Source organism: Scyliorhinus canicula, chromosome 4 (assembly GCF_902713615.1).
Source record: "Scyliorhinus canicula chromosome 4, sScyCan1.1, whole genome shotgun sequence".
NCBI lineage: Eukaryota > Metazoa > Chordata > Chondrichthyes > Carcharhiniformes > Scyliorhinidae > Scyliorhinus > Scyliorhinus canicula.
In genome coordinates, this window is record NC_052149.1 from 200,243,836 (window position 1) to 200,264,728 (window position 20,893).

At 40.7% G+C, this 20,893-nt stretch overlaps 1 protein-coding gene across 2 annotated transcripts in view; it reads right to left on the reverse strand.

The window, feature by feature from the left end:
- Positions 1-9,306: 9,306 nt before the first annotated feature.
- Positions 9,307-20,893, reverse strand: part of sec24a (SEC24 homolog A, COPII coat complex component) — a 93,003-nt gene continuing 81,416 nt past the window's right edge. Inside the window, exons 20-23 of one of the 2 annotated variants that reach the window (XM_038795864.1) lie at positions 20,774-20,878; positions 17,965-18,057; positions 17,582-17,685; positions 9,307-10,694 (exon numbers count right to left, since the gene is read on the reverse strand). In XM_038795864.1, coding sequence (XP_038651792.1) covers positions 10,580-10,694; positions 17,582-17,685; positions 17,965-18,057; positions 20,774-20,878 — 417 coding nt within the window. In that variant the 3' untranslated portion in view covers positions 9,307-10,579. The remainder of the gene's footprint in view (positions 10,695-17,581; positions 17,686-17,964; positions 18,058-20,773; positions 20,879-20,893) is intronic. The other variant, XM_038795865.1, reaches the window with a different exon arrangement.

Below are 20,893 nucleotides of genomic sequence, written 5' to 3' on the forward strand. Positions count from 1 at the left end.
GAATGACTAGAGAGAGGGTAGGTCCGATCAAGGACAGCAGCGGGAGATTGTGTATCGAGTCTGAAGAGATAGGAGAGGTCTTTAACGAGTACTTTTCTTCAGTATTTACGAAAGTCAGTGTGAAACAGACTCGTAGGCTCGAGGAGATACATGTTAGGAAGGAAGATGTGTTGGGCATTTTGAAAAAATTGAGGACAGACAAGTCCACTGGGCCTAACTGGATATATCCAAGGATTCTATGGGAAGCAAGAGATGAAATTGCAGAGTCGTTGGCAATGATTTTTTCATCCTCACTGTCAACAGGGGTGGTACCAGGGGATTGGAGAATGCCGAATGTCGTGCCTCTGTTCGAAAAAGGGAATAGGGATAACCCTGGGAATTACAGGCCAGTTAGTCTTACTTTGGTGGCAGGCAAAGTAATGAAAAAGGTACTGAGGGATAGGATTTCTGAGCATCTGGAAAGACACTGCTTGATTAGGGATAGTCAACATGGATTTGTGAGGGGTAGGTCTTGCCTCACAAGTCTTATTGAATTCTTTGAGGAGGTAACCAAGCACATGGATGAAGGTAAAGCAGTGGATATAGTAGTGTACATGGATTTTAGTAAGGCATTTGATAAGGTTCCCCATGGTAGGCTTATGCAGAAAGTAAGGAGGCATGGGATAGTGGGAAATTTGGCCAGTTGGATAACGAACTGGCTAACCGATAGAAGTCAGAGAGTGGTAGTGGATGGAAAATATTCAGCCTGGAGCCCAGTTACCAGTGGCGTACCGCAGGGATCAGTTCTGGGTCCTCTGCTGTTTTTTGATTTTCATTAATGACTTGGATGATGGAGTTGAAGGGTGGGTCAGTAAATTTGCAGACGATACGAAGATTGGTGGAATTGTGGATAATGAGGGCGGCTGTTGTCGGCTGCAAAGAGACATAGATAGGATGCAGAGTTGGGCTGAGAAGTGGCAGATGGAGTTTAACCCTGAAAAATGTGAGGTTGTCCATTTTGGAAGGACAAATATGAATGTGGAATACAGGGTTAACAGTAGGGTTCTTGGCAATGTGGAGGAGCAAAGAGATTTTGGGGTCTATGTTCATAGATCTTTGAAAGTTGCCACTCAAGTGGATAGAGCTGTGAAGAAGGCCTATGGTGTGCTAGCGTTCATTAGCAGAGGGATTGAATTTTAGAGCCGTGTGGTGATGCTGCAGCTGTACAAAACCTTGGTAAGGCCACATTTGGAGTATTGTGTGCAGTTCTGGTCGCCTCATTTTAGGGAGGATGTGGAAGCTTTGGAAAAGGTGCAAAGGAGATTTACCAGGATGTTGAGGGTGAGGGTGCAAGGCCTTTTCTCATTAGAATGGAGAAGGAGGAGTGGCAACTTGATAGAGGTTGATAAGATGATCAGGGGAATAGATAGAGACTTTTTCCCCGGTTGGAACAAACCATTACAAGGGGACATAAATTTTATGTGAATGGTGGAAGATACAGGGGGGATGTCAGAGGTAGATTCTTTACCCAGAGAGTAGTGGGGGCATGGAATGCACTGCCTGTGGAAGTAGTTGAGTCGGAAACATTAGGGACCTTCAAGCGGCTATTGGATAGGTACATGGATTACGGTAGAATGATGGGGTGTAGATTAATTTGTTCTTAATCTAGGACAGAAGTTCGGCCCAACATCCGTGGGCCGAAGGGCCTGTTCTGTGCTTTTCTATGTTTTTGTCACTGCTCCACTGCTTTAGTGCTTTCTAACTTATAAAAACACACCTGTAATTGCCGAATTGAAATCCAAGCCTGCTCTCAGACTTTTTGAAGGCTAGTCTGGAGAGCGATGGGGGATGGTGTTTAGAACTATCTGCATGTGACCAGCAGCCATATGATATCAAAAAAATGGTAGTACCTTCTAAAAAACACAATATGGAAGAGGGATGTATTTATAATATTTTATGGCTTCTTGCATGACAATTAAGATAGCTTTTCTCCTGCACTTTTCTTCACAAAATCATCAATTACATCATCGTACGTAAAATCTTGTAAAGACGCACTTTCAATCATCAATATTGCTGAACTTATCAAGCGTTCCTGACTCCATCGTACTTCCCGAATATTTTTAAACTCTTCTCAAAACAGAGAAAGAACATTCATCAGAAGCATTTGTAACAGATATTGTTAAAATATTTTCAGAATGGTTTCAAAATTTGGAAAGGTTGCCTGAAAACTATCACGTACAAATCAGCTGGGTGATCTCAAAACACAGAGAGCTCATCATTCTCGATGAAATGAATAAACTGTTTCACTTCATCTGCAGCACGATTTGTGTCTCTGTCCTCCTGATAAAATTCACTTAACTTCCTACTGCAGATGCTTTTAGTATTCTCATCCAACTTCTGGCGAAAAGCAGGCAACAAAATCAAGTTTTCTTCAGAGATTCACTTCCACTTTGCAATTGCACTATTATTTTGTCTCAAGTAATATTGACAGTTTCAACTAAGATCTTCTTCCCTTTTAAGCTGACGTCATCGTCTCTAGTTTCACTAAAAAATAACTTCCTGCATCGTCTCATCATCAGAGGGACCTATATTTTTTCTTAAATTTAGTGCCTCTGTTCCCACTGAGCTAGTTATTTCAAATTGCCATGACAAAACTTTTAACTGAGGCTAACAATTGTGCAGCATTCAATAAAGCATCAAAATTTTGCAGCGATTTGCTGATGGCATTAATTCTTTTGAAGTAAAAGGTTCCACATAACAGTAAAAACAGCAATATTGTACTTTTCAAATTTCTCTGCTGAGCATTTTGCTTCAGAATTCACACGTCTTTTTTTGAATTTGATGCGGCTATGTTTGATAAGGTTTATTTTATATTAACAAAGTTCAGTTTCAAAGCCAAAACAGCATCTGCATGAGGGGAAACCAAAAGGAAGACATGCAAGTTTCAAACAAAGTCAAAAAAATGAATGGCTTGCTCACAGGATTCAGCTGCAGTGTTGCAGATTAAATTCAAGGAGTGACTGGAACATGGGATGAATAATGCATCGGGGCTTGTATTGTTCAATCTTGCTTGTAGATCTGAATATCTCTTCAAACATTTCTGCAGTTAGAGTACCCATTGACAAATGCTTGTTTCCCTTTACTAGGGTCAGGGAATAATTTGCAAACATAAGTTGGCTGCCTCAGAGGTTTCTGAAAAAAAAATCAACAGTTTCCCATTTCTTTTCACCCTCAGAAAATGGGACAAATGAAGACTTCCAACCTGCTTTTGGTCTCTAATTCAAACCTTTCTCAAACCTTCCATATTATGTATGTTTTCTGGTTTATTTGATTTGTTTATTGTCACGTGCACAGAGGTGCGTGAAACGTATTGTTCTGCATACAGTCCAGACAGACAATTCCATACATGAAAGAAAAACAGGGCACACTTAAATACACAATGTAAATATGTAGACACAGGCATCGGGTGAAGCATGCAGGAGCACAGTACTACTTAGTGGAGAAAGTGTGTGAAACGATCAGTTCAGTCCATAAGAAGGTCATTCAGGAGTCTGGTAACAGCGAGAAGAAGCTGTTTTTGAATCTGTTAGTCGTGTTCTCAGACTTTTGTATTTCCTGCCCGATGGAAGAAGTTGGAGGAGTGAATAAGCCTGGCCGGAGGGGGTCTTTGATTTTGCTGCCCGCTTTCCCAAGGCAGCGAGAGTAGATGGGAGGCAGGTTTGTGTGATGGACTGGGCTGTGTTCACAGCTCTCTGTAGTTTCTTACGGTCTTGGGCCGAGCAGTTGCCATACCAAGCTGTGCTGCAGCCAAATAGGATACTTTCTATGGTGCTTGGTAAGAATCAATGTGGACATTTAGTATGAAATATTCTATCACACCCAATGAAACAGATTTCTCCATTAGGCAATGCTTTTAGGGTAAGATTTCTTCCCTCACTTCAGCACAAGAATCAGCAGTAGCTTATAGCTCTTTTCCCATTTCAGAGTCTATTTCTTGTTCAAATTTTTCAGGAAATGTGGTGCCCCCAGAAATTGGCAAGCTGGAGTCAACAGATAATTCAACCATACTTTGGTTGATGATGAATGTGCAATTTATGCACTGCTCAATACTTCAAACTTTCTAAAGTAAAATGACAAATTGTCTTTTTGCTTAGCGTAATCCTCTTGCCTAGCCTTCAGTTTTAACAGCAAGATTGATAACATCGCTTCGTATTGACAAAATTAATTTTTTTTCCAAATTTGTTTTCTGAAAGAGTAGGCTTTTTTCCCCTCCTCAGCACTGAGGTTCATGTTACTCCTGCTCACCTCAATGACCTCATCTAGCTGCTGGCTCAGGCTGCCTGGCTATAGTATGGCCTCACCCTCTGTTGTCCAGGCCTGGTCTGGAGGTCAGATCTCCCCTCCATCGTGACTTCTGCTCGCCTACTGCTGGCTCTGGCCGACTGCCTGGCTTCATCTCACCCTTAGTTGCCCAGCCCCTGGCCTGGAGTTTGAGCCACCTGACTGCTCCATCGTGGCACCTCACCTTAAGCTCTCCTCGACGAGTGCGGGAGTTGTGCTGGCTTTGTATCTGTCGACCTGGCTATCTGGGCTCTTTAGCCCTGCTGGCCTGATCGAGCTGCCCCCCTCAACGCCGCCGGTGCCTCCTCGGCCCTCACACCTCGAGCTAAGCTAAATATTTTTTGGAGATCCTCATTACTGCCCTCTCCCTCCAAGTCACCATCACATCTGAATGATCTTGAACTGTGCTTTCCTGCTCAAAGGTCAATCAGAGCCCGAAATTGCTCTGCACCTGCTCTAAATTTAGCCCATCATGTTCTGAATACTACCCTCAAAGTGAACATGCGCCCCAGTCAGGGCCCTGTGCCTCGGCACCGTGTGTTTCATTATAAGTTCCTTTCAACATGGCTCAGCTACAAATTTACTGAACAGTAGAATTTCATACTGACTTGAGAGTTTGGTTTAATCCACCTGTCCATATATCTGTATAGGTGAACTGGCACTGCTGCTCAAATGTATGCAGAGAGCTTTTATAGTCTATTAGTGTTCAGCATTTTTGAGTTATAAAATAGAGCAAAGGTGTGGGAAACCTTTGTTTAAACCACCCCCCCCTCCCCCCCCCCCCCCCCTAAAAGCAACATTGATCCATCATTCAACAACTGACTCAAAATCAAAATAATCCCTTGCAGATGTCTTTGCTGGTTTAGAGCATGTTCCACATTTGCAGCTTTATATTGCAAGTTTTGCACTGTTCCAGACTAAAGACCTTGCTGGATAACACGAAGCAAGAGATGGAAGCAACTTTACAAACCTAGAAAAAGAAAAGGGGCGAAAGCTCCTTTTAGTGCAAAAAAATCCTCATGGCACTTCACACATAGGCAGACGGAAAAGAAACACTGGAGCAGGTTCAGTGGCCAAAAGCCTTGATTAAAAGTTCCAAAATACATCTTTAAATACAAGTTGGGTGGAAAGGTTTGATAGGAAATTTTACAATAGAGTTCAACAGATGAAGTCTTTGTTGCCTATATTGGAGCAAGGAAAGAGGCTTTGCTGGAGGTGAGGAGAAATTATGAGCCTCCACGATCTGTAGAATGGGGAAGATTTTTGCTTTTAGGTACATTGAATATACTGCACGCAAACAGGCCATTTGGCCCAAACCGTCTATGCTGGTAACATTTGAGCCTTCTCATGTAAATGTAGAGTCATCGGAGCTTCACCCCATCGTGTCCGCAGCGGCCATCAAACACCGATCTATTCTAATCCCATTTTCCAGCAGTTGATCCATAGCCTTGCAAGCTATGGCATTTCAAGTGCTCATTTAATGCTTCTTAATGCTTCATTTTAACCATCCATTCTACTCTCCCGTAAATGCTTGTCTAGTTTCCCCTTAAATGCATCTATCTATACTATTTGCTTCAACTACTCCTTGGGGCAGGGTGTTCCACATTCTCACTATTTAGGTCAAGAAGTTTCTTCCAAATTTATATAGAACATACAGTGCAGAAGGAGGCCATTTGGCCCATCAAGTCTGCACCGACCCACTTTAGCCCTCACTTCCACCCTATCCCCATAACCCCTCCTAATCATTTTGATCACTAAGGGCAATTTATCATCGCCAATCCACCTAACCTGCACGTCTTTGGATTTCTTGGTAACCATCTTATATTGGTGGCCTCTAGTTATGGTTCTTCCCACAAGAGGAAACATTCTTTCTCAAATTAAACTATCAAAACTTTACACAATTTTAAATATTGTACCTCCATTAGGTCACTTTGTTTCAAACAAAGTGAAGTGACACAGCCTGAACGTCCTTTACTGATACGCATTTATGGTATCATCCTTGTAAGTCCCCTCTGCACCTTCTCCAGTGCCTCTATATCCTTCCTACACTGTATCCAGTACTCAAATGTGTTCCACAAAGGTTCGATACAAGCTTAGAATACCTTCCTTTCTTTTCAATTCTCTCATCGCTTTTTTGGCCTTTTGGCTAAGATCAAGTGTAGTATTCAATTCTCTCCTTCCAGAAATAAACCAGGATACTTGGTTTGCTTTTTCTTTTTAATGACTGTCATGGCCCGAGATGGAACTTTTAATGATTGATGGATTTGTACTCAAGATCTCTTTGTTCCTTTTGCGCACCTACACTTACACCAAGTGATAAGTGACCTTACAATTCTTCTTAAAAAAAAAATGTACTAACTCATGTATCTTTGAACTTAACTTGAAAATTATTTGCCCATTCTGCAAGTTTATTAATGTCCTCCTGTAATTTGTTGCAGTTGTCCCGAGTGACTTCACTACATCCCTCCTCCCAAATTTTAAGGTTTTGACAGGTTTCAGATCTGCAAATGTAGATGTCGTATTTTTGATTCCAAATCATTAATGTAGATTGTGGACAGCAGTGGTCCCAGTACTGATACTTATGGAAAAGCTCACCCCACCTTCTGCCACTCTGAATACCCATGACTCCTACTTTCCGACTTGAAGCCAGCTAGCAATTAATTCGGCCATTTGTCCGACTCCACATTCTCTCATTTAATTTGTCTATTATGAGCACCTTATTGAAGGTCTTTTGAAAATCCAGATAAATTACATGACCTCCATTACCATTATCTTCTCTGTTACTTCCTCAGTAAAAATCAATAAGTTTGGACAAACAAGATTCTCGCTTTTGAGATCTATGCTGACTGTTCATCATAATATGCCTCATTTCTAGATGTTCTTCTATTCTTCCTACAGTTGAGGATTCCATTATTTTTCACAGGACTGACATTAAGCTAATTGGTCTAGAATTCCCTGGAGAAGCTCTGTCCCCCTTCTTATGGGCAGCACAATGGATAGCACTGTTGCTTCACAGCGCCAGGGTCCCAGGTTCAATTCCCATCTTGGGTCAATGTGTGTGGAGTCTGCACGTTCTCCCAGTGTCTGTGTGGGTTTGCTCCGGTTTCCTCGCACAAGTCCCGAAAGACGTGCAGTTAGGTAATTTGGACATGCTAAATTCTCCCTCCATGTAGCAACTTGGGGATTTACACGGTAACGTCATTGCAGTGTTAATAAAAGTCTACTTGTGGCACTGATAAAGAATAAATAATTAGGAATTACATTAGCTATCCACCTGTCCTGTAGCACTACACCTTTTTCAAATAAATTACTAAACGTTAGTAGTAATGCCTCTGATATCGCTCTCTTCATTCTTTTAAAATACTTGAATGCAATCATGGGTTTTGTCCTGAGTTTTTTTCAATACATCAGACTTTTTTTTTTTAAAGACACTTTCATTTTTCTAAAAAAATAAGTCATCCACTTATGGCAAAAGCGGTGGGCTTGCCTCACGACACATGCAAAAATAATAAATCCTGTGAACTTTTCTGGAATCAGTTTCAAATAACTTATGCTCTGCACATTTATAGAGAAACAATCATAATGTCATGCAACCGATCAAAAGGCATAACAGGTTCATTTCTGAGAATAACAGTTTTTTACCTGCCAAAATCTTAAAATCTGATCACTTGTCAAATCTGCAAAATGCAGCAGAAATTTACCAGCGCAAAACTGACCATATCAACTGCAGTGGTGGCCATCAAATGTTATACCAGAAGCATTAATTATCCAGCAAGTTATTGGATATTTTCTGAAGCACTGATTGCATGTCAAAGCATATTGCTTCATTCAACACAATTCTACCATTAGAGCTGCTTCAAGTAGGTGCAGGCTGCAGTCCATGGCAGCAGGTTGATTTCTGTACTCAAGACATTTACTGCTAAAGTCGCCTGTGTAATTCTCACTCCTGACAGATCCAAGATTATTCCCTCCAAAGCACATTGTCTGGCATACCAAAAATTCAATAATATTTAATGTGAATATAGATATTGGATTGTCCTTTGGACAGGATCGTTTAAACAATGAAATTTAGCACTGGATATTTCCTTGGGCTTCAAAAACAGAACACAAAGATTCATAACTAAAACTCAATGAAATACTTATACTCTGAAGCACAATGACTTCATCAATAGACAGTTGAAGTAGTATTACAAGAGTTAACTGTTTATGTCACATAAAACATAAAAGCTGCTATAACTACGTTTGAACATTCCTGGCCAATCCAGAAGGATAGTGCACAGTACCAGCAGCTGTTTGTAAAGAATAGTCTCCCAGATGGCACCCCACCCAGACATTTGCCATGTATGTAACACTATTAGAGTTGGTATAGATTTGTTGAACTTAAGGCAGTAAGCTATGGAAATCTAACTGTCCCATTAGTAGGTCAGTACCAGTTATCCAATGCTTAATGCCAATAACTAGGGTTCACTTCATGAAACATCTGATCTTGATGAAACAGTTGTCAGCAGCATCCCATTAAAGTACCCAAAGTGCAGAAGTGCTCAAACAAGACAGACAGGTCCCTCAGTCTTGATATTTAACTCTAATTTGAATAAGTGTTTATTTGACGAACAGAGAACTATGGTAATTGGACAAGTGTGAAATGCAGTTACAAGTCTTTTGTTTTGAGACATTTCAAAGCCAGAAACTGCTAGTTCTGGAAATAATTGTTTTCTCATTGCACTTATCATTCCAGTGGTCATCTTCCATCACTACCAAACTCAACAAGCGTGCCACTCATATCACAGGAGGTTTCACATTGCAAATCTTTCCCACACCAGCTATCACAAAAAACAAATCTATTGAGGCACAGTGAACATTACAAATGGTTCTTTTCAATAATTTCAAAAGGGTAAGTACAAACCGCTGAGTAAAAGGTTGTGCACTCAGGTGCTCCAAGCCTCCCCACTTGCTCCACCAAAAAAATGGAATTGCAGAACACAAGGCCTCAGCATCAGACACTTAAGAGAATTAGGATTTAATTTGTTACAATTTTATACACTACTTTACAAAATGCAATTTACTATTTACAGATTACATTTTATAGTGTATGGACTTTCAAATGACTATTTGTGGTCCCAGATACTGTTACAGCGGGTTTTGCAGCATCAATTTGTTCACTAATTTAAACAATTCTGTATTAAAAAGCATGTCTGTAAAATACATATGTCCCAATGATTTCAAAAGTGTTTGTTCTCTTCAAGTAGAAATATCAGACATGGTAGGCAATGTTACGGACTCTGCCTATTAGCATATTAGAATCATTCAAACTTAAATATCAAGACAAATTTAAAAAGGTGATGCACATGATACTTCAAGCACAACGATGTGGTAATATTAGCAATACAGCAACATCAATATAAATCACACTTTACCATATGTTGTGAATTACATAAATAAGTCACTTTTGCATAAATCTGTATTTTCCTAGTAAAAAAGCAGGAGAAACTAGAAAAATATAGCAAATTTAAGATAATGTTACATTGAATGTGGTCATATCTAGCTGATTCAAGACCAGATACAATGATATAGGAGATACAATTTTTGGTGACAAGACCAGAATCGAAAAACATTTCATCAACAGAAGATTACAAATGACTTCCAAGTCTGCCATTTCTCTCTAAATTGTCAGGCGTAAAGACCACAAGTACAGAAAGAGAGATAAAATTTCATTACTACATTTTCATATTCTTTACAAGCATCTCCTATAATATTGTGTCTGTTCTTCAGGAGGTCGGCAGGGAGGAGACATTCAACCATTGCTTGATTTGAAATCTGAAATTTACACCAAACTCTACACAGTGATGATTTCCTCTAGTTTCCACAGCTTTTACTATAGAATATTTGAATCATGCTATTACACCCGTGTGTGACATGTAAAAACAGCCCACACTCCCAAAAGTAGAAACCCAAATCTCATGAACATAACTGGTACACCTAGGTTTTCACAACTGTATGCAGCTAGGTTTAACTAGGCAAACCTTCAAAAATGTTAACGTAAAATGGCTTCACTCTATGTATAATGTTTTGTCATCCAACCTATTAAATATATTTCCATACAGTGTGGAAAATGTAGACTGGCTCAATGAAAGCTAGAATATGTTTGATTTAAAAGGATACCAATATTTAATTATTTTTATTAAGCATATATAAATACTGGTATCCCTTGTACCAACAGGAGCCGTCACCATGCAGCTGAAACTTGCATTTCTTTTGTGGATTATTTGTTCACTTGCTGTTGTATGTGAAGTAAGAATTCATAATAAGACAATGCTGACTCTGTTCGATCTTCAACCATGTTCTGTAGGAAGCTGGGCTTAAGAGGGCTCTCATCCCTGTGACAAGGAAAGTGAAAAAGCTCAGTTACTAATGTTAATCTGCAATACTTAAACATTTTAAACAGGATTTAGGAAGTGCTCAGGTATACAAACACATTTATTCTAATAGCTTGAAAACTGAATGTCTCAGAAAATCTGGGGATCTTAATATTTATGCAGGAATACTGGATGGAAAAAGACCTTGTTCACCGTCTACCATTCCAGTAGTCACACGAGACGTGTGGTTCTTGGGCATTGAAGCAAGACCATGCGCTGAACAACATTTTTTTAAATCTTAATTTTGGCAATGAACACAAAACACCAGAGTAAGATGCTGTTTTGCTTGGTTTAGTAGCTTCAGAATTTCCATACCAATTCTAAAACAATACTATAATTTTTCTTTAACCAAGTTCAATAGATATGCATCACAGACTTCCAAGATGTGTCAGAGAACATTATGATTTGCTTCTTTTAGAAAATTAAGCTCCTGAACTCTAAATGTCATGACACCTTTTCCTTCAATGCCAGGAGCATCCAGAATAAGATGGGTGAGCTTGCGGCATGGGTTGGTACCTGGGACTTCGATGTTGTGGCCATTTCGGAGACATGGATAGAGCAGGGCGAGGAATGGTTGTTGCAGGTGCCGGGTTTAGATATTTCAGTAAGGTCAGGGAAGGTGGTAAGAGAGGGGGAGGGGTGGCATTGTTAGTCAAGGACAGTATTACGGTGGCTGAGAGGACATTTGATGAGGACTCGAATACTGAGGTAGTATTGGCTGAGTTAAGAAACAGGAAAGGAGAGGTCACCCTGTTAGGGGTTTTCTATAGGCCTCCGAAAAGTTCCAGAGATTTAGAGGAAAGGATTGCAAAGATGATTCTGGATAGGAGCGAAAGTAACAGGGTAGTTGTTATGGGGGACTTTTAACTTTCCAAATATTGACTGGAAACACTATAGTTCGTGTACTTTACGTTCGTGTCCGTTTTTGTCCAATGTGTGCAGGAGGGTTTCCTGACGCAGTATGTAGATAGGCCAACGAGAGGCAAAGCCGTATTGGATTTGGTACTGGGTAATGAACCAGGACAGGTGTCAGATTTGGAGGTAGGTGAGCACTTTGGTGATAGTGACCACAATTCAATTACGTTTATTTTAGTGATGGAAAGGGATAGGTATATACCACAAGGCATGAGTCATATCTGGGGGAAAGGCAATTATGATGCGATGAGGCATGACTTAGGATGCATCGGCTGGAGAGGAAAACTGCAGGGGATGGGCACAATGGAAATGTGGTGCATGTTCAAGGAACAGCTACTACTTGTCCTTGATAAGTATGTACTGTTAGGCAGGTGGTCGAGCGAGGGAACCATGGTTTACTAAAGCAGTTGAAACACTTGTCAAGAGGAAGAAGGAGGCTTATGTAAAGATGAGACCTGATGGTTCAGTTAGGGCGCTTGAGAGTTACAAGTTAGCCAGGAAGGCTCTAAAGAGAGAGCTAAGAAGAGCCAGGAGAGGACACGAGAAGTCTTTGGCAGGTAGGATCAAGGATAACCCTGAAGCTTTCTACAGGTATATGTCAGGAATAAAAGAATGACTAGGGTAAGAGTAGGGCCAGTCAAGAACAGTAGTGGGAAGTTGTGCGTGAAGTCAGAGGAGATAGGAGAGGTGCTAAATGAGTATTTTTCATCCGTATTCACACAGGAAAAAGACAATGTTGTCGAGGAGAATACGGAGATACAGGCTACTAGACTAGAAGGGCTTGAGGTTCATAAGGAGGATGTGTTAACGATTCTGGAAAGTGTGAAATAGATAAGTCCCCTGGGCCGGATGGGACTCATCCTAGGATTCTCTGGGAAGCTAGGGAGGAGATTGCTGAGCCTTTGGCTTTGATCTTTAAGTCATCTTTGTCTACAGGAATAGTGCCAGAAGACTGGAGGATAGCAAATGTTGTCCCCTTGTTCAAGAAGGGGAGTAGAGATAACCCCAGTAACTATAGACCAGTGAGCCTTACTTCTATTGTGGGCAAAGTCTTGGAAAGGTTTATAAGAGATATGAAAAATGAAAATCGCTTATTGTCACGAGTAGGCTTCAAATGAAGTTACTGTGAAAAGCCCCTAGTCGCCACATTCCGGCGCCTGTTCGGGGAGGCTGTTACGGGAATCGAACCGTGCTGCTGGCTTGCCTTGGTCTGCTTTCAAAGCCAGCGATTAGCCCTGTGAGCTAAACAGCCCCAGATAGGATGTATAATCATCTGGAAAAAAAATAATTTGATTAGAGATAGTCAACATGGTTTTGTGAAGGATAGGCCGTGCCTCACAAACCTTATTGAGTTCTTCGAGAAGGTGACCAAACAGGTGGATGAGGGTAAATCAGTTGATGTGGTGTATATGGATTTCAGTAAAGCGTTTGATAAGGTTCCCCACGGTAAGCTTTTGCAGAAAATACAGAGGCATGGGATTCAGGGTGATTTAGCAGTTTGGATCAGAAATTGGCTAGCTGATAGAAGACAAAGGGTGGTGGTTGATAGGAAATGTTCAGACTGGTGTCCAGTTACTAGTGGTGTACCACAAGGATCTGTTTTGGGGCCGCTGCTGTTTGTCATTTTTATAAATGACCTGGAGGAGGGCGTAGAAGGATGGGTGAGTAAATTTGCAGATGACACTAAAGTCGGTGGAGTTGTGGACAGTGCAGAAGGATGCTACAAGTTACAGAGGGACATAGATAAGCTGCAGAGCTAGGCTGACAGGTGGCAAATGGAGTTTAATGCAGAAAAGTGTGAGGTGATTCATTTTGGAAGGAGTATAAGGAAGACAGAGTACTGGGCTAATGGTAAGATTCTTGGTGGTGTGGACGAGCAGAGAAATCTCGGTGTCCATGTCCAAAGATCCCTGAAAGTTGCCACCCAGGTTGAGAGGGTTGTTAAGAAGGCGTACGGTGTGTTAGCTTTTATTGGTAGAGGAATTGAGTTTCGGAGCCATGAGGTCATGTTGTAGTTGTACAAAACTCTGGTGTGGCCGCATTTGGAGTATTGCGTGCAGTTCCAGTCGCTGCATTATAGGAAGGATGTGGAAGCATTGGAAAGGTACAGAGGAGATTTACTAGGATGTTGCCTGGTATGGAGGGAAGATCTTACGAGGAAAGGCTGATGGAATTGAGGCTGTTTTCGTTAGAGAGAAGGTTAAGAGGTGACTTAATTGAGGCATACAAGATGATCAGAGGATTAGATAGGGTGGACATTGAGAGCCTTTTTCCTCGGATGATGTCCAGCACGAGGGGACATAGCTTTAAATTGAGGGGAGATATATAGGACAGATGTCAGAGGTAGATTCTTTACTCAGACAGTAGTAAGGGCGTGGAATGCACTGCCTGCAACAGTAGTGGACTCGCCAACACTAAACGCATTCAAATGGTCATTGGATAGGCATTTGGACGATAAGGGAATAGTGTAGATGGGCTTTAGAGGGGTTTCACAGGTCGGCGCAACATCGAGGGCCAAAGGGCCTGTACTGCGCTGTAATTTTCTATGTTCTAATTATATGGACAGATTTTCTATGCTGAATTACATGACTGGTTGAAATAGTCAGCACAATTTTGAACAATAATTTGTCTTTTCTCCTCCCCACTAATTCTTGGGTCGTACATGTTCTTGGAAAATACAAGAGGTGGCACTGTGGTCCAGTGGTTAGCACTGCTGCCTCACAGCACTGAGGACACGGGCTCAATCAATGGCCCTGGGTCACTTTCCATATGGAGTTTGGACATTCTCTCCGTGTCTGCACAGGTCTCACCCCCACAACCCAAAGATGTGCAGGGTAAGCGGATTGGCCACGCTAAATTACCCCTTAATTGGCAAGAATTTGGGTACTTTAAATTTATTGGAAAAAAGTTCCCGGAAAATACATCAATCATTATTTTCCCATCCCGAGTTGCCCTTAAGATAGTGATGGGCCACCTTCTTAAATTGCTGCAGCCTGTGCTGAAGAACTCCTACAATTATGTTAGGTGGAGAATTCTGGTATTTTAATTCAACAATGAAGAAACATGAAGGCAAGATAGGGTGCAACTTGGGAGGAAAATCTGGAGATGATAGTTCTCTCATGCATCATTATCCTTCAGGTTATGGAGGGTCATGGGTTTGGGAAGTACCGCTGAAGAACCCATAGCAAATTGCAGCAATGCATACTGTTGAACAGAGGGAGGTGTTTAGGCTCGTGGGTGAAGTGCCATTTAAACAAATCGCTTGGTCTTGGATGGTGACAAGTTTCTTTGGTGTTACATTTTCACCCACCCAGGCAAGTGGAGTGTGATTTCTCATTCCACTCACTCATACCTTGTAGGTTGTGGAGAAACTCTGACAAAGACAAACAGTGAGCTGAATATCCAACCCTATGAATATGCCTTTCCTAAATATTTGTCCTACCCACAGCATTAAGGCTGCCTAGTCAAAACAGATATCATGAAGGCTGTTTGAAATTGAAAAACAAAATTCAAACATTTTCCTACTGGGAGAAGCACTAGTCTGGGCAGAGCTTGAACAGAGAAGGGAAGGTCACACATCTTAACTTTTGAACATAAACATACAAATGCCTGGAGTAGGCCAATTATTCCCAAGGAAATCCATTCTGCATGGATATTTTTTATAATTTGCTAACGGGCTGTGGGGATTGTTGGCAAGTCCAGTGATTCATTACCCATCCAGAATTGCACGATAATAATAATCTTTATTATTGCCCCAGTAGGCTTACATTACTACAATAAAGTTACTGCGAAAATCCCCAAGTGCCACACTACGGCACCTGTTCGGGTACACAGAGGGAGAATTCAGAATGTCCAATTTACCTGACACCTTTTAGGACTTGTTGGAGGAAACTGGGGCACCCAGAGGAAACCCACACAGACATGGGGAGAACGTGCAGACTCCACACAGACAGTGACCCAAGCGGGAATCGGACCAGTGACTCTGGCACTGTGAAGCAACAGTGCTAACCACTGTGCTGTCGTGCCACCCTAAGGTGGCCCAGACCTGTGTCTTGAACCATTGCAGTCTGTGGGGCATAGGTACACCTTTAAGTGAGGGCGCTTCACAATGTTGATTCAGCAATGGAAGAACAAGATTTTCATGTGTTGAAAGTATGTGACTTGGAGGGAAACGTTCAGGTGGTGGGTGTTCTGTGCGCCTGCTGCCATTGTTCTTTTATGCAGTAGCGGTCCTGGGTTCTGTAAGTGCTATCAAAGAAGCCTTGGTGAACTACTGCAGTAGATGGCACATACTGCAGTCAGAGTGCTGGTGGTGGAGGAGATAATGTTTACAATGGTGGATGGGGTGCCAATCGAGGAGGCTACTTTGACCTAGATAATGGCAACCTTGAGTGTTGTTGAAGCTGCACGGAAAGTGGGGAGTCAGGAGGAGAGTTATTCACTGCAGAACTCCCAGCCTCAGACTCTCTCAATCAATCAGAGTTTTCATGCGGCTGATCCAGTTAAATGTCTGGTCACTGGTAGCCTCCAGTGTGTTGACAGTGATATATTTAGCAATAAGCTAATAATGCCGTTAAAAATTAATTGCAGTATTTAATAGCACTGTCGTGTGCACCAAGAAGGTTCCCAGCTGAGTTAACCAATCTCAGCAAGGATTGTATCGGTGCTAAAAATAGCGCCAGCAACTGTAGCAAGAGAGATTTTCGGGAGAAAATAAGCATAAATTAGTTCTTAATGCTGTACTGTTGACATCTGCAGGAAGTGCACATAGACAGATCACAATAATATGGTTCTGGGGACACATCCGTACTCTCTTCGCCCCTCTTCCCATCAAAGTTTGAAAATAATTTAAATTTGGTGATTGGAAGTTTGCTTAGCTGCTGTGGTAAGGTCCCACAATGATTCACAGACACATGTTAACAGACAAGCAATTTGTGAGTCAAAGACAAGACAAAGTACAAAGCAAAGACAGCATAACAATTAAGAATACAGAAAGAGGATTCCTACAATTATAATGTTTGTTAAAGAAACATGGGCTTCCAATTACTTGTTGGCACTATCAGACAAAAGCTAACTGTTGAAGTTGGGTTTACACTTTGAACAAGAGATTGCACATTTCACAAATACTCATACATCATTTCTATTCCAATAAATGAACAGCTGAGAAAATTGATTTCAACAATTTGTTCTTTACGATGTTAAATATTAATTCAGTAAGCATATTCAATACTGTGGAACAGTTAGATGTTGCAGCCGTACTGAATTATAGTTTGGTTAGTGGATCAATTGGATGTGGCATTTTGATAAAGGTTATCAACTCCCTAAAAATTGACCAAAAGCAATGAGTAGGACCATCAGTAAAGTATGCTGTTTGAAAAGGGATTTTACATTTGAACCCAGCTTCTTCAAATTAATTTTCAACCCACTAAAAAATTAACAGTATTAAAAAAACTAGAAAAATATCAGAACTGAGAGGCTACACCTGACAGAAAGGATAAACTCATCAGAAAATAATCAACAGGCTTTGTTCCAGGAAAGTAAAGACTGAAGGGTGACCTGACAGTGGTCTTTAAGAACCTGGAAGGGCTTGCTAAGGTAGTCGTAGAGAAGGTGTTTCCACTGGGCGAGGCTGGAAGGTGAGACTAGAACTAGGGGACCGTAAATAAAAAGACAGTCAAGAGAAACTTCTTTATGTATGGAGTGGTTGCATGTGGAACTCACTATCGCTGAGTCGTTGAGGTGATCAGCCAAAGATGTATTTATCTACTTTTCCTTTACGTACAAGAAGGAAAAAGGAATAGAAGGAAATAGTGATGGGGTTAGAAAAAGGATTGAAGCAAGCTCATGTGAAGCTCAAGCACCAGCATAGACATGTTCAGCCAAATGTTTGTGCTGTAAATATCAGAATATGTACAGTAGATTACATCACTCACTTGATTACATGGAGTACAGGAAAGAATGGTCTTTGTTCCCGCAACCAGGAGATGAAGGCTCTAGTTCGCTCAGATTCAGCAGTGTTCAGTTCTGGAAGCTGTGTCTGTTTTAGAGAGATAAATATAGAGATAAATACAAAAATATTCTGCAATGACATCCTGAAGCAGCTACTCAAGAGGCAAATAAAAATTTGTTGACACCCTGGCAATACTACAAACTTAGGGAATCAAGAGCAACACAACCATTATGAAATGGATGCTGCAAATTTAAGACTTGCAGTTTGCATTTATACAGCAATTGCAATTAGGAAAAAGGTCATAAACACCACAGAGGCACAAGGAAAATGGATTTTAGTTGTAACATTTTTATGTTCTTGACCTACCATATTTTGTGGTATGGAAACGTAATTGGAAGCACCAAGAACTTGGCTCACAAAGTTTGGACAACATTTTTTTCCAACCCAAAGATACAGCATCTGAAAGACAGAATTAATATTGTACTTTTTTCAATTATTTAAAATTACCTTCGAGTATAATTGTGGACGGGTGGCATTGAGAGTTACCACAGTATTTGTCCACCCCGACCTAGGTTTAAATTAATATAGACTGATTAAACCATCCACATCAGCAGCAAGGGGTCTTAATGCAACATGTTTTACTAAAATGAAGATTTCAAAGTGACACAAAACTTAATAATAAAAGCAAGTCTTCTTCAGAGGTCAAATGGAAAAGGGAAAAATTCCCAACTAAGCCAGTACACCCAATCAAATACTGGCCAGGAAGAAAACTCCGCTTCCCACAAATGTAACTTTCACCTTGATACACATGAAAAACATCTATTCCTCCCCCCCCCCCCCCCCCCCCCCCCCACTCCCACTAAAGCTGCACTCACAAATTAAAATTGTGTGGACTTCGTAAAATCCATTAAAATCACCTTTGTTCTAGAAAGTAATACATTTTCATTAACATGGTATTTTTTGCAATCCAAAAGTAATTTAACATTCCAATGCAAAATCAGGTTATTCAAAAACTAAAATTATGGTACATATTACTCATTCAATATTGGGCCATGATTGCAGCAGCAGTTTTCAGTGTATTTGGGATCAATCTGTCACAAGTATATTTGGTAACTACAGTAGCCCCTCAATCCAACACTGATCAATGGTAATGTTTATGATTTCCCTCAAAATCACAAACATACAAAAATCAACTTTATTCTGACCGTAACAGTTGACATGGAAACAAAAACCTGTAGTACACGTTGACGAATTAAACTGTAGAGCATTCACAACATGCATTCGCGACACCGAGTGACAACATGGACAGGTATCAGCTAACCATTGATTTGAGATGAGTCAAATCTGACCAGGGCAGCACGGTGGCCTAGTGGTTAGCACAACCGCCTCACGGCGCTGAGGTCCCAGGTTCGATCCCGGCTCTGGGTCACTGTCCGTGTGGAGTTTGCACATTCTCCCCGTGTCTGCGTGGGTTTCGCCCCCACAACCCAAAAATGTGTAGAGTAGGTGGATTGGCCACGCTAAATTGCCCCTTAATTGGAAAAAATAATTGGGTAATCTAAATTTTTTTTAAAAATCTGACCATCCATCAATTTTTTCAGGAGGTCTTTAGCTTAGTGCATTGGAGATTATCTATAGACTACTGAAGGCATTTTATAAATTTTCAAAAGACTAGCAAAAAATTATTTGGAGTTAACCATGTGACATTATTTAGTAGTTAGTTGAGAGGTAGGCGACAGCGAGCAAAGGGTTAATTTTCTGATGGACTGGATGTAACAAGTGGTGTGCACAGGGATCAGTACTGGAACATCAGCTTTTCACCATGTTTTTCTCCATCCAAGTCACTGAGATACAGAGTTGCATATCCATATATGCAGATGATAGTAAGTTAAGAGAAAAAGTAGGTTATGTTGCTAAAAGCAGGAAGCTACAAAGGAACACAGTAAAAATAGGTGAGCCAGTAAAAACAAAGTTAGATGCATTTCAGTGTGGGAAAACTATGAGGTTATCCATTTTGGCTTTGAGAAAGGCTAATGCAATATTTTTTCAACCAAGTGGTTCTGACCTGTGGGGGAGAAAATGCATTTAGGAGGCACAAATCTGTAAAAGTGTAGAAGTACAGAGAGTAATCAAAAAGTCTACTGGAACATCAATGATTCTCTCAAGAGCATTGGAATATTAAAAAAAAGAGGAAGTGATGATTCAATGGTAGAGCTACGATCACCTTTCAGAAATAGGCTATTCAGAAATGAATTTTGGGAATTTCACACATCTGGAACACTTGTCAAAAAGGCTGTGATTGCTGGGCCAATTGAAATGTCAAGACTTGTATCAATAGATTTTTGTTGGGCAAGATTGTACAAAGATATGGAATAAAGGCACGTAAATGGGTACAGATCTACTTGATTGACTGAATGGGATTGAAGGGCTAAATGGCCCTTTTGCCTAGGCCAAGTCACTTGGATCAGGGAAATGATCATGGTTAATATGTAACAGAACAATTAATGAGAATAATCCTTTAACTTTTGATTCTAACAATATTTATATTTATAAATGTTACAATAGTTCTGAAGAGTCATATTGGACTCAAAACGCAACGGTTTCTCTCTCCAAAAGGCACTGCCAGTCCTGATGGGTTATTCCAGCTTTTTCTGTTTTTCATTTCAGAACTCCAGCATCTGCAGTATTTTGCTTCTATGCAACAACAATGTCTTTTAACCTTTCATTATCACCTTTGCTAATCGAGTAGCATATATTCAAGAAAGTTGCTCACTGCCTTGGTGATATGTGCATAGGTCAATCCAGCACATCACTGAAGTTAGGTTCCCACTACCACCCAAATCATCATCCCACCCACCTAGGTTGTACGGCCAAATATTCTTGTATTCTAACCATAATGATCTATAATACTCAACAACTAAACCATATGCTGGGTCAGCTGTATACAGGAAGCAGGGTTTTTCATTGTAAGTGAGAGGTTTGTATTACTGAAAGAATAAAGCTATAATGAAGGTATTTCTAGAATTAAATCTGCATTTTTAGTGGCTGGCCTCTCAATAGGAAAGCAGTTCTGCATTATTTTTGGCAAATTAAGAATAACATTAAGAGTAACATCAAATTCTTAAAATCAACTATGATCGTCAAATAGAAGACTGGTGGAAAATAAGTCACTTACAGTGCCAGCATCCATTAAGAAGGCGCCATCTCGGTTTAGTTTCTCCACAGACAGTTGAAGAATTGGTGGTTGAGGTATGGTTTTATCATTAATGTTAATAGATCCCTGCAACAAAAAAAT